A 23,668-nucleotide genomic window follows, 5' to 3' on the forward strand; every position below is an offset into this window, starting at 1 on the left:
CCCTTTGCTAAGTACCATTTTAATTTAAAACAATCACAGAAAGTAGATACAAATTGCTGCATTGGACTAGTAGCCCTGTACACTTGTACCCATATACAGGCTAAAAATAGCATATTTGGTCACTGATAAGTGCCTACATTGGAAAGTGGTGGCTGTAAAGTAATACGCTGTAAATGACGTCAGAGCTCAGGCTCTGCGCTTCACAGCGCTGTATGGCAACTTTTGCGTATTTGTTGTTGTTTGAGTTATAGGGAAATGCTGTAAATTAAGAAGACCTGATGTATTTTGAAAGATGAGACGTATACAGTATCTACATTTGTGATCGCTATGTTTGATGTACAGTTACAAGATGACATGGCGTCATATCCTGGATTGTTCTGAGCAGAATGAGCCTGTTTGTCTATTGTGAAGGCAGTTTTCCTCGGGAACACGCACCTGAATGCAGACATGATTCCTTTTCTATGCTCACCAAAACGGATTTTCTGAATTGCCCTGTGAAAGCCTAACACTGTAATATTGTATTATATAACTTAGATAGTCATGTTGACAATAGAACAACCTTTCAAATGATGAACACCTGACCCAGATTGCGATGTTTACCTTTTTGGGGGATTGCGTAAACAACAACAGTAATGGTGTGACGGCGGTGATGCAGTACTGTGTTCTGTAGCTACAGTAGGAGAGCAAAAAAAAGCACCTTATAGTTGACGACTCTTCTTTGAGTCATAAAAGTGCATTGAAATTGCTTAGGAACTGTGCACACTTTGGAGAGGGGTGTGGCCACATGGAGACTCCAGTTAGTCCTCTCGCTCAAACCCTTTACATTTTTTTCCCCTCTTATGTCGCACCTAACCCACACTTTCCAGGAATATTCTTATCACCTTACTGAATGTATTCAGAGTATTTTCAGATTTCGTTATCTACAAATGCGGCCAGAAAGTACAGTACATGTAAAATGCATATAAAATCAACAGGGTAACATTTGGATTCAATCTTGTGTCAGGTGAAATGTTGTGTGCTCACCTTTGGTCTTATAATTGTCCCATAATATCCAAACTGTTCCCTTTCAATTGTTACCATGGTTATGCATATGCTTTTTCTTCTGTGAGAAAATTTCAATTTAGCCCAATCCATATAGGTCCAACTCCCACGAGTGTAAAGGGTTAAAGTACTTGGGAAAAAATGCTTGAAAACCTTTGCGTTTAAATTTATCAGTCTCCTCATTAGTATATGGTACCAAACCACAGAACGTGGAATACACAAGGTTTGGCCTCCAGCTACAGTACATTCCTATGGAACTTCAAACCTATAGCTTTATCAGACTGCCTCGAGCTAAGAGCAGGACATCTTTCCCTTACATCTCCCTGACAGTCTCTAAATCAAAACTCCCAGCTCCTGGGCCCATTAAATAACCTCGCTGGAGTCGCTGACTAATTGATAACGTTACAATCTGAAACATTTTCAGAGGAGGGCCTTAATTGAAAACATTGGGGAGGAAGACAGGATTATGTCTGAGGAGACTGACGTGAGAGAGAGAGGGAAAGGAGGAGGGCGGAGGAGGTGGGGGGAGGTAGCCTTCGTCTTTGGAGTCTTTGATCTCTGTACTTGTCTGCCATGCTGTTTTCCTTCAAGGCTTCCTGGTTTGTTTCAGTAGACACCGGGCCCAGGCCCCACTCTGGGGGAATCGGATCGCTAATGGATCACTATAGGGAGGCCTATTCTTTACGGCCAGCCTAAGTGTTATCATCTGGGGTTAAAGACACTGACTGCAGAGCAGAGGAGAGAGCTGCTGGCTGGGCTGGAGTTTTTCTGATGGAGTGGAAAGCGGAGAGAGGAGATAACCTTCTCTTGGGGATTACAGTAGAAGGGCCTTTGGGGTGTGTTGTGTGTGTGTGCGCGCTGTGTTTGAAAATGGTCTTGATCTTTCTGCGTGGCGTCCTACATGGGGAAAAACACTCTGGAGTCTGACGTTCCCAACCAGAATCTGCCATTCCATTGGAAACCATTTATCAGTCAGTAGCACAAGAGAGAGTCAGGGAGTCAGGCGACAATAGATTCCAGAGGTTAAGGGTGACCTTGGCCCTTTGCCTTAAAGAGTTAAAGGGGTTTATCTATCCACAGGATCTGTCATTGCCTGACTGGCTGAAATGAGTAGCAGTCCATCAGATAAGCTGCCGAGGAAGAAAGAAACATGTCTCTTAAAACGATCATTATCTGACTGTGTTTTTCTGTTTAACGAGTGCACAGAAGGCGTGATTGACAAGCAGGAGGCTCTTTAATTGGATGTGACATATTCCATCATTAAGTTAATTGCCAGCTGGTTTTGATTATTTAGAAGAGTCAATCTCACCTGAAAATTTAATTCAATCATTTCATTTGACAAATGTCTTCTTTTTCTCACATATGAGTGGCAGTTAAAATCATAACTGTTAAGAGGGCAATGAATGAATACACACTCCCACCACTTAGCCTATAACCAAAGAGACTCTACTACTGTTTCTATAGTTAAGCAATATGACATATTTAGATATTTGTTTCCTTGCCTTTAAACAAGTCCAACGTGTGGATACATCACTCAAACTGCTTTCAAGGTAAGCAAACAAATATAAAAAACAGAATTTTACTGAAGTGTTTCTAACAAGTAATCAATCAGAAAGTGAGTAATTTGGTCAGAGACGACTCCAATGCCTGTGGTACATACAGGAATATATCACTTAAAGGGGGGAACCTGTCGTAAAATAGCCAATAACATGTGTTTCAAATTGCCCGTTGGTAAAAGATTGGTTTACTAGAGGTGGCTAGTTATCGGCCCGGTGGCATTTCACACACACACACACACACACACACACACAGCGATCCCCCCAACACCCACACACACACACACTTCCCTGTGTTGATAAAACACCAGGGAATTCTAAGTCAATTAGTTTGCCACACCAAAATTCCTGCAGACAGGCTGGCCAATTAAATCTCTAAATTCCCAGTCATGGTTTACGGCTCTTCCTGTTGACTTCCTGGTTAGGGTTAGCTGTAGTTATTTCCAGATCACAGCACCTCTACACTGTGTGATGGTAAAAGGATATTTTATATTTTGAGACTGGCATGATGATGATTGGTTGGATTGGATTAGAACAAATCTACACTGTTCATTGAGACGAATGTAGAAAATATGCAATGGGCAGGGAAACATTCATAATATATATATATATATATATATATATATATATATATATATATATATATATATATATATTGCAATAAATGTTTGTGTAAGCATAACATTTGATTTCAGGTTGGTATCATTTTTTTCATCACTGTTCAGTATGCTTAAGCCACTGACCTATGTATCATCCTGTTTGTTGGTTTCAACTCTATAACTACGACCACGAATTCCGCTTTGCCGAAACAAAGTTGCTTGGTTTCTTTATATTAATTTTCTTTGCTCTTGAGTGAAAATCCCTCAGGGGGAAGAAATGTGTTCATTGTTTTAAATCGCCAGCTTTTATTATGAGCTCTTTTGTTCTCGGTCGGAGTTGCAAATTGTTGTTTTGCTGTGAAGTTACGCAAACGGAGCATAACAATAACCACCACTCCACAATGGAGATTCAACTTGAGAGGGAGTGAGCTGAGAGCTCTGCAGATCAGTTGTTCAGAACAACACACCTGATGTGTGCGTGTGAATGTAATGTGTGTGTGTGTGTGTGTATCTTACAATTTGATGACTACACTCTTAGAAAAAAAGGTGCTATCTTCTTCGGTTGTCCCCATAGTAAAACCCTGTGAGAACCCGTTTTGGTTTTTGGTTCCATGGAACCCAAAAGAGTTCTACCTGGAACCAAAACGGTTTTACCTGGAAACAAAAAGGGTTCTCCTATGGGGGCAGTCGAAAATCCCTTTTGGAACTCTTTTGTCTAAGAGTGTACAGGAATCTCTAAATCTGCAATCTTTTAGACATTCAGAAACAAATTCAGATTCAAAAGTGGATGATTATGATGATCAAGGACCATAAGATCTGTGTTTCTTCTTTTACATGCCTTTTTAGAATATTCAATATTCCACATTTTAAAGGTACAGTAGTAGTACTATAGAAGGAAACTTTGTCCCATGACTAAACTGTTGCACGCAATACTTTTTAATGATATCTGACCTTCACCGAAATATGGTCTTGATCTAACATCACAAAGACGTTAAAAGGACATTACAGTATGTGGTTTATTTTGATGTTTAAACCTCTTATATATCCTCTTCTAAGTTTGTGTGATCCAGACATTGCTTGTGGTGCTTGTTAAACCGTTGTGGATAACAAACAAAACGTCCCCGCGATGATGAACACAGAGGGACTGGGGAGCACTACCACTCAGCCTACCACAGCACTCTCTTTGTCTCCTCGGGGGCGGGTTACTTTACAAAGCTGAATTTCCCCATGACTGAAGTATAAGTTAACTAAACATTTTTTTGATCCCGCTGAATTTGTGGCTGTGTGCAATCCCTTTAACGAGCTCCATCTCTGACCTTGGTTGTATGTTAGCCGAGATGTCATGTCTTGTAACTCACTGAAATACTTTAATGTCCAGATGATTTAACATTAAAGGGGAAGGATCGAGAAGAGGGCTCACTGCCAGGGAGCTAATAATACTGCCTCAAAAATGAATTGTAAACGCTAAATACATCCTACAGATCAGTAGAGAACATCCAGTGCAACTTCATTATATTACAGCAACTTAGACTGTCCATGGTTTTAGACCTAAAAAATTTGAGTCATACACCTGTCATTGGATGTGAAAAGAAATGTCATCATCAATAACTGGTCATTCTTTAAAAATGTTGACACATACTCACATCCATACAAAACCCCTTTGACTTACAAAGGCCAATATTTCTAAGATGGTCTTTATAGTCTACCCATCAAGCATAACGAACAGGAGTTCCCTGTAAAAGCTGGAGTTACACTGTCTCTTGCTTTTCCCTGGTCTTTAGTAAAAAGGGATTCGATAAAACACATTGTTTACATTGGCCCAAACCACAGTTGTGTTAAGAGGGGGTTTCCTACTTTTAACTTTCCCTTTTCCCTCGGTCTTTCTGACTGTAAATTTGTACAGTATGTTTCCAGTAAAAACAACATGAATTATGCTCTTCTCCGTCACTTTAGATCTGAGAGGAAGAGAACAGAGCAGAGAGCAGGAGTTGGCCCGAGACATACAGTTCCGAGACAGGCTTGCCACGCCATTGTTTGTGGCTCTCACAGACCTGTAATCAGTTTTCTGGAGGTTTTGGAAAGCCATCGCCAGGATAATTCTTTAAAGACTTCACTTCACCAGCTCGTCCTCTAAGGCACAATGATGTCCAGTAAAACAATATTGAGACTCTTTCTCAAACTCATATCCTGCTGTGTGAGCTATATTCATATATTTTTTAAAGGAAATACATTCCATACAAATATTTGTATGCACTGTTAGAATTGTTTCCAATATTATTTTGAATACAGTTATGTCCCTTGCTAAATCACTTTGTTTTCGTCAAATTGCTCGAGGCTGGTTGAAGGTTTCGTCTGGGTTTTAGAGTTGGGGCTCGGAAACCCTGTTTGAATTAGTGTGATGGAACACATGTGTCCAGGTCCTTATCGGAACCGACATCTTCTACTGATGGCCTTTGAAATAACTGGCTCCACTGGGTAATTGGACTTGAAAGAGCTGATTCTCCCATGGTGCCGTTTTGCATACTGTCGGGCCATCCGGAGCCAGGCCGCGTGGCTCTGCTGCTGACACCCGGCCGTGTCTGGAGACTTGTTATAAGAGAAAAACACACGCACGCATTCACAAACTCACACACAGACAGATATAACACACACACACACACACACACACACACAGACAGATAGTTGACACTCATCAGTGTCCAGAGACTTGTTCTAAGTGGTCAGGTATAGCCCGGCAACACCCCTAGGGAAGATTTGGATCTCTGGAGTGGGACCCTCTGTCTCATTCATTAGTGGCTACAGACCATACACACAAAGTCAACGACATAACACACCACAGAATGCCATGGATGTTCTCTACCACTCCGGACAAGACCCGTGTTAGACCCGCATGTGAAAAACAAGTGTCCATGTCCTAATATGTCTACCACATCTACAACAGATGTCCCGAAGGACTTATTGACGTATCATCACACCTTAAGAGTTAGTTAACAGGCCATTCTCAGCCAGACATAGCCCCAGTCTCATTACGTCTCATTACATACAGTTTGTTTCTCAATTAAATGTATAAAAAAAAAACAAGCTCACGTAATGATCTCTTTAGACGAGCAAATTACCATGGCAATATAACGTTCTTTAATTAGACTTTATTAGACACCTCTGGTCGAGTTGTTTTATTTTCAGTGTCTTTTTCCATAGACGTAGGACAGAACAGACAGGCCCACGTAGCACGGAGAGGACTAAATGTGGACTCTTAAGTGTCTCATAACTAGTCAATGAATCCATTTGCTTCATTTGAGAGAGTTGGTTTGCTCTGATGAAGGGTTAAATTGCTCCCAACATCATGATGCAATTTGGGTTGTTTTTTTATCACCATTTTAGCAGTTACAGTGCGGCTGTCCGATTTCCTGCAACAAAAGTGTGTAGTGCCATTAGTGCGAGTAATTTCACACAGCAGGCCTCCATTTGGGCATACATGTGATCTGGGAGAAATGCACTCGGACACACAATGCACAAATAGACACACACACCCAAGTGGAAAACCTTAGTTAATGTCCTCCTTGGTCATCTTACCTTGTCGGGGTTGTGTTTTACTCCACTAACATTCTTTGACCATTGTGGGAGAGAAACGCAACAGAAATACAACAGATGGCATACACTAGACTAAAGGGTGTGTGTGTGTGTGTGTGTGTGTGTGTATGTGTGTGTGTGTGTGTGTGTACATCGTATACATACATGTGTCTGTGCATATCAACCATAATGTCATCTGACAAACATTACACACCATACCCTTAGACATTTATATATGAAACATATTAACCGTGTCCCCTAAGGTTTCCTAAATGGGCAAACCTTTAGACGTGGACAGTTCCATTCTAGTTCAAGGTCACCAATGAGTCGGCAGAACTTCCGGTCAGACCACTAGGGAGGTACTGTGGCGTCACTGGGGTAAGTCTGCTACTGTGTCTTCTCTACACACACACACACACTTAAGTGGTTCCACCATGATTCTCCCCATTCTCTCATGCAGCACAGACACGCATATGCTGAATCCCAAATGGCTCCCTATTCCCTATACAGGCCATGGTCAAAAGTAGTGCACTATGTAGGGAATGGGGTGCCATTTGGGACAGAACCTCTGTCTTTCTCTGTGGACTACCACATACTTATAGTAATACGTATTTTTAAGTACCCCAAACCATATGTAGATACAATGTGGGAGCTAAACTCCACAGCTCAACCATCTTGGCTGCTTAGGCTTAGGCTGAGTCCCAATATAGAAGTCAAACAAGTAACGTGAGCAAGCACCATGCCGACTGTCGATATTGAAAGTAAAATAGTGCTCTCCTAAGACAACCTGAAAAACTTCTGTCCCGGCACTTAAAACCTTATATAAACTGTGCAGGACCGGACTGAGTGATATCTGATCAACTAGATCAATATTATTGGCTTTTATAGCCCACTGAAAACATAGCCCAAAGGTATGTCGTTTGGCAGAGAGTAGCTCGTAATATGTCTAAGAATTGTTACCAGCTGGTGTGACTGCGGGGAACGCTTCTCTCTTAAAAACCTCAAAGTCAAAATGATACAAGTTCAAATGCAGCATTCATAACCAGGTTGGCTTTAACTGCCGGCCGTCCACATTGATTTGACTCCCCTTCACAATGGCAACTACACTTTTTTGAAGTTATATTTTTTCTACTTTTCCTCTGAAAGGAACTGCCCAATTTTCAATTCGGATTATAATTTTATTATGAACTTTTCAGCAGTCTTCATTGAATATATGGCATGTAGGCTAGTCGTTGTAGGCTATTCTGTTTGTATAAGAAAATGTCTGCTCCTGTCTCTGCCTGTCACTTTTAACCCTTTTTAGGGATTTTGTGGACTCCTCCCTGATAATAGTTTGCAGTACACAGTTTTACTCAGGTTATTACCTTATTATGAGATTACAACGTCTATGTAGTTAGTGCAGACAATTACTGTGAGAATGTTGTCGTTTTAAATGGCCTCTTTGTGTAGTTTCCCAGTTCTATATTATTTCGCCTACATCCTGTCTACACTATAGACAAAAAAAGGGCATTTTACCTCAAATTAAATGCATTATCCCCGCTCTGTCAATACACATTGGGAATCCCATAGGGTGGCGCACAATTGGCACAGCGTGGTCCGGGTTAGGGTTTGGCCCGGGTAGGCCGACAGTGTAAATAATCATTTGTTCCTAACTGGCTTACCTAGTTAAATAAAAGTTAAATAAAAAATTGTTACCGGTAGATAGAAACCACTAGTGGAAAAGTTGCTGCTGCCTGATAATCGACCAATCCGGTCCAAGGAATCCTTTTCTCTCACTGTGTGCCCTGAGGTCTAGTTGGCCTGTCATAAGAAACATGAGCCCCCTCTGTAGCAGTGTGAACCGGGGGGGTGGGGGCGATTGTGCTGTTTTCTCAATGCCTCCTTGACCTGTTGCTATTGATGGGGGGGGGGGGGGGGGGGGGGGGGTGACTCTGCGCCGCACCACATACAAACATCTTCAGGGACACCTCCGGCCGACATCCTCTCACCCCTCCCTCTCCTCCTCCTCCCGGCGGCGCCGCAGTGTGAGAGACGAGAGGAGAAAAGCTGTTGTTAATAAGAAAGTGTTTCAAAAGAATAAAAAGAGGATGAAAAGGAGAGGTGAAATTGAGCGGGCCCTGGCTGTGTTATTCCTTCACCGTATGGGAGCTGGCCTCTCGCGGTGTGTGTGTGTGTGTGTGTGTGCCTGCGTGTGTATCTGACGCTCTCGGGCCGGCGGGGGCCCAATGGGGAGGCTGAGGGAGGGGTCCAAGGATCACTGACCATTTCTGGCCCCGGGGCACAGCAAATGATTTGCCTCTCTGAGGCTTCAAAGGGGGGCAATTACACTTAAGTAACTAAATGAATAGATAGCCCAGCTTGGAGGCAGTTTGGGGAAACAGTGAAGCCCATTGAGGGGACGAAGAAGAGAGGCACCACACCTCTGGAGTAATGTGCAACAGCTCCCAGCTTGCATCACAGGGAGAAAGGAGAAGAAGGAGAAGTACGGGAGGAAAGAAAATAAAGTAATGCCACTGACTGAGCGAAGAAAAGAAGAGAAGAAACTGAAGAAGGGAAGACGGAACAGAGGAGGATGGTGCCAGAGTTTGGCGCCTGTCAAAAGGCAAAACAAAACAAATTCAGGCAAGGCACAACTCCACCTCCATGAGTTACATGTTCACCGCCTTTATGAACTGAAGGCATTCCAAATGTCCCAATATACCATAGCAGCAAATACGAAGTCAACTCAGCCCCCCCCCCCCCCAATGAAAAGTCCCATTGAGCCCCATTGAGCGGACTGGAGAGGCTGTGAGGCTGCTTCTTTGGCACGGTTAGCTCACCTGCAGAGAGGCCTCTATAGTCGTATAAAGAGGCTTAGCAGCTGCCAGGGCTGTAAGTCTATGGCACCTAGTGGGAGAGGAGAATAGGGAAATGTAGGCCCCCCCTTTCAATGGCCCTCGCCACTTAGTAACAGAAGGCATGTGCCAAACTTGCAGAATGAGAATGAGGAAAATGAAAACGTTCCCTTTGGGGTTCACTAAATATCGGCAGTGGCGGCGACTCTTTCTTTGTTGTCAAAGTGAAGTCACCCCCCTCTCTCTCTCTCACACACACACACTCTCTCTCTCTGTCTTTCTCTCTCTCATAATTTCTCTATGAATAAAAGGACAATGAATGAAGTCAATTCAGCCAAAGACCCCCAACCAAAACAGCAGAGATATAGCAACAACAGGATAGAGAGGGAGAGAGCGAGAGAGAGACAAAGAGAGAGAGAGAGGAGAGAGAGAAAGAGAGTCCTGGGTCCCGAAGTGTGGAAGCCATCAATTACATAGGTAAAGCTACCAACCCAGCAGGACAGGGGCATTAGAATGCAGATATAGGCATGCAGGGCCGTAGGGGTCCCATAGGCAGCAGATGCCTAGCGTAGCAGTCAAAAGAGCACCCAGGGGCATATAGTATAATGGTATAGAGGAGGCATATGCACTGTGAGGAATTTTCTTTCTATAGAACTGAGGAAGAATAGGAAATTCAATGGAATGATGAGTGAAATAGTGAGTCAATAAAAGCTATAGGTTATATAAAAGGTTATATATAATAAGTTATCGGTTTGCTCTGCATTTGGGGGTTGATCCATTCCATTCTGATATGACGTATTATCGCAAAAACCGAATATAACACTTTTCCTGACATATTAACACATACAGTATCTAATGTCGCTTTTCCTGACATATTACCACATACAGTAACTAATGTCGCTTTTCCTGACATATTACCACATACAGTAACTGTCACTTTTCCTGACATATTACCACATACAGTAACTAATGTCACTTTTCCTGACATATTACCACATACAGTAACTAATGTCACTTTTCCTGACATATTACCACATACAGTAGCTAATGTCACTTTTCCTGACATATTACCACATACAGTAACTAATATCACTTTTCCTGACATATTACCACATATAGTAACTAATGTCACTTTTCCTGACATATTACCACATACAGTAACTAATGTCACTTTTCCTGACATATTACCACATACAGTATCTAATGTCACTTTTCCTGACATATTACCACATACAGTAGCTAACGTCACTTTTCCTGACATATTACCACATACAGTAGCTAACGTCACTTTTCCTGACATATTACCACATACAGTAACTAATGTCACTTTTCCTGACATATTACCACATACAGTATCTAATGTCACATTTCCTGACATATTACCACACACAGTATCTAATGTCGCTTTTCCTGACATATTACCACATACAGTAACTAATGTCACTTTTCCTGACATATTACCACACACAGTATCTAATGTCGCTTTTCCTGACATATTAACACATACAGTAACTAATGTCACTTTTCCTGACATATTACCACACACAGTATCTAATGTCGCTTTTCCTGACATATTACCACATACAGTAACTAATGTCACTTTTCCTGACATATTACCACATACAGTAACTAATGTCACTTTTCCTGACATATTACCACACACAGTAACTAATGTCACTTTTCCTGACATATTACCACATACAGTAACTAATGTCACTTTCCCTGACATATTACCACACACAGTAACTAATGTCACTTTTCCTGACATATTACCACATACAGTAACTAATGTCACTTTTCCTGACATATTACCACATACAGTAACTAATGTCACTTTTTCTGACATATTACCACACACATTATCTAATGTCGCTTTTCCTGACATATTACCACATACAGTAACTGTCACTTTTCCTGACATATTACCACACACAGTAGCTAACGTCACTTTTCCTGACATATTACCACATACAGTAACTAATGTCACTTTTCCTAACATATTACCACACACAGTAACTAATGTCACTTTTCCTGACATATTACCACACACAGTAACGAATGTCACTTTTCCTGACATATTACCACATACAGTAGCTAACGTCACTTGTCCTGACATATTACCACATACAGTAGCTAATGTCACTTTTCCTGACATATTATTGAAGTGTAGTGCAGGTAGCACAAGCATTTCGCTACATCCGCAATAACATCTGCCAACCACGTTCAATAAGAAAATGACAATAAAATGGGATTTGGTTTGAGGTATTGCTATAACTGTACGAGTCTCCAAGAGCGCTTGACGCTGCAACAAGTCTGCTGTTCTATCAAGCTGATCCAGTAATCCAAAATATGCAACAGCGATTCCTCCACCCTCCAAAGCCCCCCCCCCCCCCCCCTCGGCATCTCCCTATTCGGGGCGCTCAGCAAGCCTCTATCCCCTCCAGGCACCTGGGCTCCAGGCTTCCTCCTCCTTCTTACCACGGCTAATTTAGAAGCGCCTCCAGGCGATCTTCTTCACAGTCAGAAAAGTGCAATTGTATTTTCCAGCTCATTAAGCAATAGCACAAAAAGAAGACCCCCCCCATCCTACTTTCCTGTCCACCCTCTGTTCAGAGAGAGGGAGAGAAGGATGGAGGGAGGGAGGGCTAAATAAGTGCTAAGTTTGAGGAGAAAATGAAGAAAGAGAAAGATGGAGAAAGAGAGAAAGGGGGGAGGGAGAATTACGACTAAGTGACCTTCTAAATTAAAAATGTGCACCTGTATCAGATTGTTTGTATTAGCTAGACACTCGGGAGGCATCTTCTTAAATTCTCGACTCCACTGTCACAACCTACAATTCCCCCCTCCCTCTCTTCATCGCTCCATCTTTTCAAAGCCAATCCCACTGCTCACTTGGTTCCAGTGAGTTCCATTGAAAAGCAACCCGTGATTGTTTACTAAAAGAGCCTTTTAACTCTGCCAGCCCATTCCATTGTTGTGGCTTTTCATGGGGAGGACTTTGAAATTGTAATCTCAAGTCGGCTCAAGAGCACACTATTTGTCCTGACCTTTACTGCTTGTAATAACATTATTAGTACTATAGTATCAAACAAGTGCACTACGGCAGGATCAAGGGCGATAGTGAAGAACCAATGGGGATCTCTTTAAAGTGGAGATAGAGTATGGTTTTTGTAAAGTCACAATGAAACTGTGAAATATACACACGACCCTAAGTGAAATATACTCAGGACCCTATGTGAAATATACACACGACCCTATGTGAAATATACACAGGACCCTATGTGAAATATACACAGGACCCTATGTGAAATATACACACGACCCTATGTGAAATATACTCAGGACCCTATGTGAAATATACACACGACCCTATGTGAAATATACACACGACCCTATGTGAAATATACACACGACCCTATGTGAAATATACACACGACCCTATGCGAAATATACACACGACCCTATGTGAAATATACACATGACCCTATGTGAAATATACACAGGACCCTATGTGAAATATACACAGGACCCTATGTGAAATATACACACGACCCTATGTGAAATATACACACGACCCTATGTGAAATATACACGACCCTATGCGAAATATACACACGACCCTATGTGAAATATACACATGACCCTATGTGAAATATACACATGACCCTATGTGAAATATACACACGACCCTATGTGAAATATACACACGACCCTATGTGAAATATACACACGACCCTATGTGAAATATACACACGACCCTATGTGAAATATACACAGGACCCTATGTGAAATATACACAGGACCCTATGTGAAATATACACACGACCCTATGTGAAATATACACACGACCCTATGTGAAATATACACACGACCCTATGTGAAATATACACACGACCCTATGTGAAATATACACACGACCCTATGTGAAATATACACATGACCCTATGTGAAATATACACAGGACCCTATGTGAAATATACACAGGACCCTATGTGAAATATACACACCACCCTATGTGAAATATACACACCACCCTAGGGTAAAAACCAACATTGATCTGATCAAAATATCTCTACTATAGATATTCATTTCACAGTTAATGAAATGGATGAAAACAACCGACTATTATTGCAAAAGGTGATAAAAGGGATGGGTTTAGTAATATTGGTGACCTATCTGGCATGAAGTTTATCACGTATCGGTATAAAGTCTCATTCCCTTTGACTCTGGGTGAGCTTATCGCTATTTTCCTCTAAACATTACAAAAGGGGCATTTGTTTCAAGACACTGTAGCGTCATATTATAAATAGCATCACCGTCAGGATATGACCTATGGGAACATTACTCAACAGTGTCTACTATCTTTCTCGTGACAAGGGTTATCGCAAAACTCATTTGGTGTCAGGGCATGAGACGTTCAATAAGAAAATGACAATAAAATGCCCCTTTTGAACATTTCTGATACAAATCACACTATTTTTAAATTGTAATTATTCATTGATTTGATAAGAAGTTTGAATGGTGTGTGTATTTTTTTATTCATATAACACAAAAACGATTTAGAGAATATGTTGGTTTTCATTGATACAAATAATCTCCATGAGGCTGTAAACAGCCATGAATATCCATCTGATATTCAGTGGAACCAGATGGGCTGGATGTGCTGTCACAAGTTCTTTGGCCTGACAAAGTGTGACGGCACACACATAACAAGGCTTCAGGATCAGGATAAAACAAACGCTGCTTTGATAACCTACTTATATCACCCAAACACACACACACACAAACACACTTTTGACCACAAACACACACCCAACACACACACCTTTTTTAATATATTTTGCCTACAAAACCCTCAGAAGGACGGTTGCAACACATCTTTTTGATTCTACCCTTTTCTCACTCACAGCCCACATTTCAGCCAATCTGTTTTTATTATGTGAAAAGAGCGTTTTTATATAATATACTGTATACTAAATTGCTGTAATTCATGCAATAGTTTCTGGTTTGGCCCCGGCTTGAAATGTCGGCCAAGAGTGAAGAGAAAATTGAGGCTGCTGCCTAGGGTTTTCTCAAATATAATGCATCACAACTTTGGCTGAGAAGATAGTAGGAGTTTGTGGTGACATTCTTTGGTTGCCTTTGTAACCTCAAAGTAGTCACGCTAAGTTCTTTGTCCCCTGTATTCCCAAACCTCGCTCGCCCACTCGCATTGTCTCCAGACTTTCCTCAAGAATGCTGATTTCTATGGCCGACGAACGCCGGAGGTCAAATGAAAATGGTTAATTGCATTGTCACCTCTTGCGGTGTACCACTACCTTAAACGCTTTCTGTTGGCAACTGTGTGTAATTCCCTCCGTCTCTCTCAAGGCCCGCTACCGAATCTGTTTTGTTTTGTGTAAAAGGCAGTTGGGATGGAAATGACAAATGATAACAAGAAAGTAATTCCTCACAATAAGACTCATCTTCATCATCATCGGCATTCATATTCATATGGGGGCAGCAGGTAGCCATAACTATGAGAAAACCGAAAGGTTGCAAGGTCGAATCCCTGAGCTGACAAGGTAAAAATCTGTCGTTCTGCCCCCGAACAAGGCATAGCCCACTGTTCCTAGGCCGTCATTGAAAATAAGAATAAGAACTTGTTATTAAATGACTTGTCTAGTTAAATAAAGGTAAAATAAAAAATAAGATATTTCAGTTATTATAGTGTTGTTATTCATTATAGTTCATTTGTAGTTGGAGTGGCAGTAGTACTGTTATCCTTGTTATTGTACACTGCTAGATCTAATGGTGCTCTATAGAGCCTAAAAGGATTCAATGGCTCATTTGATTTATGGTGCTCAAAAATGTCATAGAAATAATGGTAGAAAAGTAGCCGGGGATTCATTTCCCTTTTGTGCATTCTGTGACAACATTTCTCTTATTACCCAGCATGCATTCAGCAACCAGTACCAGTTCTCACTGACTGATGCCACTGTTGCCACAAGGAGGGAAGTGGCTTTGGCATAAAAATGTTAACCAACATTTAACTGCAAGCTTGAAGCCGGTCTGATGTGGATAGATTCGACTTGTTAAGTCAAATGAAAGGTCAAGAGATTTTCCAAGGATATCCTGCAACCCAAGGCAATGCTATTTAAACCACTTTAATTTAAATGGGAGAGAGCTCTTGCCTGGTTTCCTGATGTTAGAGTTAAATGAAGATGGATGGAAATGAAGCAAGGCAAGGAACTTTTAAGATTAAACAAACTCAAAATATTTTCTCATAGATTTCATGTGAAATCTATGAGGATGCCTCTCAATTTTGCTCACGTACCGTTTAAGCCATGCAGTTCTCGGTCCCTATCTCTGACACGTAATAAGAATTGATAAAACTGAAGACTAAGTAACTGGCTTTGGCAGATTCACCCCCAAAAATCCCTCTCTAGTGTGTATTTAATTTTCATGATCAGAATCCACACCATTCTGGACGGCTGATTCTCCACTTCTCTCCTCATACAGACTCATGTGAGAGCAGAGCGGTGAGAGAGTGCCGTGATTGGATGGCGATGGCCAACGAATGTGTCCCCTCACCCCATCCTCCTGTGTGGTGTCAGCAAGTGTGTCCGTCTCACTCTGTTTCATTACCCATCAGCCGTTGTGTTTCTGTCTGTCAAGCCCATCTCACATGTATTGGGTTCCAGTTGTCCCTCACTTTTAAAATGATTGGTTTGTTTGTCACTGTGCAGGGCCTCACCACGGCACAGACACCACTACAACAGGGAATTCACAGTTCACTGGGTGGACAGCTCAGCTCGGCACCTTTCACCCCGGGTTCCTTCTGACTGAGAATTCAGCTGTACAGTGCACAACGCTTACGGCGAATGCGGTTGTAGTGACCAACTGCTTAGTGATCATATAGTCAGTCATCTAAGGATGTAATCACTGTCTGCAGAGTGCACTGTATTCAATTGGAATTCTCCAATTCTCCGTCTGGTTCCAAGCTATTCAGCTACAGTACCTTCCTTGTCTCACACACAAATCCAACTGCGTATGAAATCTAATTTGATTTTGATTGTGTTTAAGTACTTTTACGGGTGTCCTTAGTCCTTATACAGGGTCAGGGGTCATTCCAACTGTCTAGCTAGGAGTTAGATTAGGGGTCATCTACTATATAGGTTTCCATACTACTCATTTTGAACCTTATAAAGATGATCTAACTTAGTTTTTCTCACATTGTCTAAATTTGCTGCCCAAACTTGGCCCCTGCTTTTACGAACTGGCTGAGTGGTTCCATCGAAGCATGAGAATATTGGAAATGGCCCCATATGAGAGTCCTAAATGGCACTCTATTCCCTATGTGGAAGTAGCGCACTGCATAGGGAATAGGGTGCCATTTGTGAAACAGACAAAGTTTTCATTTCGGGTGCCGAAGGAAAGTGTTTCCCATCGAACGGGTCGACCTTGGGGGACAGATCTGCTTTCAAACTCGGTAATGACATCTGACACAGTTCACTCGCCTGCATGCTGTTACAGAAATGCATTTTGGGGATCTAGGAGAGAAGGTCTCTGAAAGTCTGAAACTGAAGACCCCGGCCGAACATCAGGGGGGAACGTTTTACTGTAACTTGATGTAAATTCACGTGTAGATTTATTTATGGGTAGTACCTGTATCGGGTGAATCTCTGCATGGATTTGTGTTGCTCCATGATCCGCCTCTCATCCTCATCTAACACGACAGTTGGAAGATTAGATTGACTGAAGGGTACATGGTTGCTGGGATCTCAAACCTAAAACAGCTACGCTAGGAGATTGTGGAGAGTGCCTGCTGAGTCAGAGAGAGAGGAGACAGAGAGGCAGATTGTTAGATATGAAAATGCAGGGGTAGACTCCCAAATTAGGGCTTGACATTTTTTTTTTTTATGAGAAACTGTCACAGTGGTTCAGATATTGATAATGACAGACTAATTTGGGACGAGTGTAAATGATTGTATCTATTCATTCAGGTATTTGGAAATGTAATTGAAATGACTCAAAAACTCTTAGGGTCGTTTTCCCAAACTCAGATTAAGCCCAGTCCTGGACTAAATAACATTCTCAAAGGAGAATTTCCATTGAAAGTGCATTATAGTCCAGGACTAGGCTTAATTTGAGTCTGGAAAAAGTGGTTCTATCTAGAACCCTCTATGAAGGGTTCTATCGAGAACCCGTTTATCGTTGGACGGTTCTTTCTAGAACCCTCTATGAACGGTTCCACCGGCCGTAAAATGTTATTATTTATGACAATACATTACATATATCATAAGGCCTTTCTTTGAGGGCCTAGTTACACCCAAGCACATTGGTGTTAGGAATCTCCTGGTTTACAGGCCACATCAGGCCTTCAAGTCACATTATGCTGGCTTGCAAAGTGATGTATAATTCCTATTGGAATCCAGCCAGAGTTATGATATCCAACAAGTGGAATTGTTAATCACCTGCAACCTGCATTCAGAATGACTGATAGGGTAGGGAAGATTGAATACTGAGACGACCTCAATCATTTAAACTGGAACAACCATCTCAGTAACGGGTGCAAATTGGATGTTTAGAAAACTATGTTATTTATTTTTGTGTAGTATAAAATTAATCAACCAATCAATGTACTTGCAAAAACACAGATATTCCAGTAAAACAAACAATTCTGAAAATCTCCCTGCAATAGAGCATGCTGGGAATAATTATCTATGGTTCTATGTAGAACCCTTCTTGCCTTCCAAAAAATCCTTCTTGCCTTCCAAAGAATCATCAAAGAATCCTTTCTTCCTTAGAATGTTAAAGGTTCTAGGTAGAACACTTATCCTTACAAAGAACCTTTGTGTGAAAGCGAAGTTGTGCATCTCGCTCATCGCAATATCTGCAGTGCTGCTCGAGACAACATCCTTTCGCTGAGTTAACCAATCAACTTTTCCTGTCCTTGTGTAGCTTTGAGAAAAAGCTTGATTGCCCACAGAACTACGTCAGTTTGGTAAGTTGTCCAACCATAACAGTCATGTGGTTTGACATAATTCATATAAAGTCATAAACCAAATATGACTTGTTGTCAAATGACGTGAACCAATTACACTTAATGTGTGACACAAGTTCATTCATAGTGTGACTTAAAGATGCACTCCGGGATCCTAAGCACAATAAATTCAAATCATATTGCACTAATTGGATTTGTAAACATATCACACAAATTGCAAAAATCGTATGATATATCATAAAAATTGCTACATTCGTAACATATCACACTAAATGGATGAGGTAGTACACTATTGGATGATGTGACACACCAAAAAAATGGGGACCACTTTTGGCTCGTGAGCACCACTTTCAAAACTAGTGGCTGAAATTACAAAGTTTGAGAGTGCATCTTTAAGTAGTTAAGGACACATAAGGTCATAAACCAAATATGACTGACGGTCAAGTAATGTGAACCAATCACACGTGCCTTCTCATGAGTGGCCAGATTCAAATAATGAATTATTCACCCTTTAATCCAACTAAGCTGTAAATGGAAGTGTGAAGAGTAACAAAAAGACAATCCAGAGAGGGCTGAGTGTGTCTCCAGTGTATTGGAGTGACCATGCACTCTCTCGGTCTCTCTAAGTGTCTTCCTTCCCAGAATATTAACCTAAGAGTGATTGGGCTAAGGCAATTCAATTAAGACAAACCCCCCACTTGTGGCCTACTAGGTGGCCATTTTGCACTTAACCAAGTCTTAATTGTGTATTTGATCCTGCTGATGACTGTTGGAAGTCAAACAGGCTTTCAGTGGGGTCCTGAGATAGGTGGGGTTGGCCATGCCAGGTAGGCCATCTTGGATTATATGGTGTTATTTACTGTGGTATCATGTTGGGAGTGCAGAAGGGTGATGCTTTGGGATGATACACGTCATGAAAGATAGTTGAAGTCAATGACACTGGGGCAAAGTGATGATTTTAGTGAAGGAGAATGTCTGAGAGAATCATTATGTTACAACGCCCCTGAAGGAAACGAGAGACTAAACTTTAAGAGCTTATTTTGCGTACTGGTGGCACTTCAATCAAAGGCATTAATGTTCAAATAATATGTGGTCACATAAGGCCTATGCTGCCACTTTAAAGTGCTACGAAATAATGTTTTGTGATAAGAAACAACTAGGTCTACAAATATTAAATCAGGCCAGGACTACACAGATATTCGAAACTGTCAAGTAAATGTTTTGTTTTTTCTAATATTTAAAGTATTTTTAAAAAGCTGTTAATTGTCCCTTTAAAATGTCTGTTTTTTCTTTTACTTTCTGGAAGGTATTTGATGGCAAATGCCAAATATTCCAACGTTTGTATTTTTGTTTTTAATTCCTCAATGTTCATTTGACTATTTTAATTTCAATGTTGCTCGATGTGTATTCTTTCTGTGGGAATATGATCATTTTCAAAAACATTTTTGAAATACTGCCCCTCTTATCACCCGATCAAGTATGTTTGTTCTCTTCTTCCAAGAAATGAAACCGTCTTTAATGTCAGTGGTTGTGCCTCCTTCCTGCAGCTATGCACTGGACTATGAAAAATATTTTGAGGACAACTGGTTAAGTGGAGTTAACCGTTCCCTTTTCTCCCCGAGGTAGCTTCCTTTTTGATCCCGCCGAGGCTGGCGCCTTCCACAACACAACTTGTCTGGCTTATTAAATCGTTTGACCTGAAGAAAAAACGCCTGTTGCTTCTCAACCGAGCCTATTGTAAACTTAAAAAAAGTCCATGACAGCCTTTAAATTGGCGTAATGCTGTGTGACAAACAGTCATAGAAAATCGATGTATTTCTCCATTATGTCTGTTTATAAATGTTTATATGACTTTTAATATTTGAATGAGTTTCAATTTATTTGTATATTTGTGTATTTCCTTATTTTTTGTCATTTCTCCTATTTTATTTGAGCCTATTTAATTCTTTAGAAGGATTCCTTTATAACCTTGCATTATTCTGTATCTTATCACAACGTTCTCGGGTGCGAAATTAATTAATTTAAAGGTTCCAATAAGTGCTCAACTAATGGATGTAAATACTCATGAGGCCTCCCCACTGGTTAATTGCGCTAAAATTGGTCTACTTTGTGTTCCGCGGAGACAAAAAAAACCCTTGAGCTATCAATGCACCAGCTCCGCACGGGGTCTGTATGATTAAAACTTCTTGTCGCTTTCAAAGGCCCTCTTGATGTCTCTTGGAAGGCAGAGGGCCAATGGGGACGGAGGAAAGGAGAGCTGGGAACGTCACGAGGCCGAGTTGAGACGATGATTGGACGGCGCGGAGAGGGGAACACGTACTGCCCTTTTATAGACGACCCCATCTAGTGAGTTGAGCTACTGGGCAATATTCTGACAGCGAGGACAGCACCAGACGCTATACATTCGCAAGCGATTCGATTTTCCTGAGCTGGCCAGGCGGAGGTGTATGGCCCCGTACCCCTTTGAGATGAATCCCGTTGGCCTACCGGGGTCTCCGTCCCACGAGATTAAACTTCACCAGAAAGAACAGTCGGATACGGAGTGTGAGGAACTTCAACCCAAAGATATGACAACCGACAAAGGATACAAAAGTAAGACGAGCAATCTTCCATTCAGCGTCGAATCATTGATTTCCAAGAAAACAACCTGCAGGACTTACTATTCTTCTCCCTCTTCGGATTCGGGTCTCGTTCAACCAAAGCCTGTGGCGGCGGCGGTGCAGATCACCGAACAGTTTTCTCCAAGGACTTTTTACGTTGAGAGGAAAGTTTCCCCAGAAAGCTCGCAGAGCGTGTCGGACTGTCAGAATGACGACAATCAAGATTTTTGTGAGAAAGACCAGAACACTTGGTTCCAGACTTCATCTTTCTCGACTCCCCCTCGTAAGTCCCTGCTAATTAGGCCAACTATTCCCTATTGTTTGTCTATTATAATAATAATATATAGCAGTAGTTTTTCTATTATTAGTCTATTGTTTATTTATTAGATCGTTATTACCTCACATAGTAGATCACATATGTTGTCATCAGTGTGGTCGTGCCTGTCTATCCAAAAATCTCTAGAATTTGCCTCAAAATGTCCCAATATCAGTCTATTAATACAATGTTATTTCAGAGTAGCCTGATAGGTCTAAACTGTGCACCATTAGACAATGTTTGTCATAGGCCTATTTTTAGAATTGGGAAATTGGTAGGCCTATCCATTAAAAGCCACGGTGCAGGAATAAACATTATGGCAATGTCCTTAAAATGTATACGTTGTTTGGTGAGACTAATTGTGAAGAAAAAAATACGTTTTATTGTCACATAGACGCTGTGAAATGTGTTGTTTTAAAGGGTCAGCAGTCCTTGAGTTTTTCATTTAATAACAATACCTTTTAATTTATTTGTCCCCCCAGGAAGCTTAAGTCCACCTCCATGTCCTTTAAGGAAACATAAAAACAACCGAAAACCTCGAACGCCTTTCACTACCTCCCAGCTGCTCGCTCTGGAAAGGAAGTTCCGACAAAAGCAGTACCTCTCCATTGCAGAGCGAGCCGAATTCTCCAACTCCCTCAATTTAACCGAGACCCAGGTCAAAATCTGGTTCCAAAACAGAAGGGCTAAAGCCAAGAGACTTCAGGAGGCCGAGTTGGAAAAGTACAAACTGGCGTCGAAACCCATGCTACCTGCCTTTGCTCTGCCATTCCCCCTGGGAGCGCACATGGGCTCTCCATCTCTCTACGGACATTCTAACGCCTACCCCAGGCCCACTTTACCTGTTCCGGGACTCTTCGGTGGACCTGTCACCTATGGAATGTATTATTTGTCTTGACCTAGATTGTGTATTTACATTTGAGAGAAAATTATATGCCATTTGTATGTCTTCAAACATGGTTGCAACACTTAACTTACTCCCTGTCTGAAACATGGATATATATTTTTTCCAGAAAGGCAAACATTTCCCAGAAAGCCCATAGGCTTATATTTGTCTACAGAGATCATTTTTAGATATATGTTGTATACGCTCATTAAAGTCAAATACTTGTGGGACATGTTCTCATGCCTAGATATGCTTAGGCCTTATTTTGTATTTCTGATAGCGATTTCTGATAGTTGAGCAATTATCAATGGCCAAGTTGTTAATGCACGCGAGGCCTTAAAACACAACCCGTTTGCCACTTGCAGCGTGTGTAATTGATCACTAGATCTATACATTTTTTTGTATCCATTTCGATTATACACAAAAGGGGGCATTAACATTAAGTTTATGTAATTTAACAGGCCTAGACAACGGCAATATCCTCGTGCATAATATATAGCCCTGTGCGCCATGCAACGAAAAAGTACTTAAAAACAGCCTTATTGAAAGTGCCTTCAAATATCAACTAGGCCTATTTTGAGCTCTCGAAAAGCTTACTTGAACTGTAAAATGTCTGTCATTTGTTCAATATTGACGATTTTTCACACTCAATTGTACATGCATACAATTATGAAAAATCATGACCAACAGAATTATGCATGTGTACATTTGCCGCATTTCTTTCCAGTTGCAAGCTCTGTAAATCCGGTTTATTTTCATGGTGTGAAATATTACTTTAGAAAACAAATGTGCATAAACGATTTGTACTTTTTCACTATGAGAGGCCTTAAGACCAATTACAAATGGGATATTTGTATGACATAAAATTGATTTTATTTTCAAGAAATATAAATAATATCATTGTAAATAGTGTTCACGTGTCCTGCAACTCTGATGGAAGAAGACGCAGGAATATTGATATTTATTAAATATCTCTGTATCTGTACTGTGTACATACATGGTCTTATTTTAATTATTCACTTATACCTGTAAAAACTGAGCTCAGTAAATAAACATTATAATTTAAACTTCTGTTGAAATGCTTTTGTCTCGGTCAATGAACACTGATTACACGTATTACACCACACGGTGAACATCAAGATTGAAAGGGAAAATTGACTTGACAGGAACCAATGTAGGTCTACATTTTCTCCTCATTTGAAATGTGAGAACAATTTCTAATTTCAAGGTTCAGTATTTAGCCTCCATATATTTGGAATAAAATGTGTATAATTCGTTCA

General features: G+C 41.0%; 1 protein-coding gene across 1 annotated transcript; it reads left to right on the top strand.

The window, feature by feature from the left end:
* Positions 1–20,935: 20,935 nt before the first annotated feature.
* LOC110493548 (homeobox protein MSH-C) lies at positions 20,936–23,459 on the top strand. Its single transcript, XM_021567894.3, has 2 exons — positions 20,936–21,469; positions 21,985–23,459. The coding sequence occupies exons 1-2, from the start codon at positions 21,034–21,036 to the stop codon at positions 22,398–22,400; spliced, it is 852 nt and encodes a 283-aa protein (XP_021423569.3). The 5' UTR covers positions 20,936–21,033; the 3' UTR covers positions 22,401–23,459.
* Positions 23,460–23,668: the final 209 nt, after the last annotated feature.

Source organism: Oncorhynchus mykiss, chromosome 17 (genome assembly GCF_057628025.1).
Source record: "Oncorhynchus mykiss isolate SJ-2025 chromosome 17, ASM5762802v1, whole genome shotgun sequence".
Classification (NCBI taxonomy): Eukaryota; Metazoa; Chordata; class Actinopteri; order Salmoniformes; family Salmonidae; genus Oncorhynchus; species Oncorhynchus mykiss.

Bases quoted from the DNA above. Each gene is read 5' to 3' on its own strand.
- LOC110493548 (XM_021567894.3), top strand. From the start codon at position 21,034: ATGGCCCCGTACCCCTTTGAGATGAATCCCGTTGGCCTACCGGGGTCT. The intron at 21,470-21,984 runs GTAAGTCCCTGC...TTGTCCCCCCAG, and splicing joins ATCTTTCTCGACTCCCCCTC to GAAGCTTAAGTCCACCTCCA.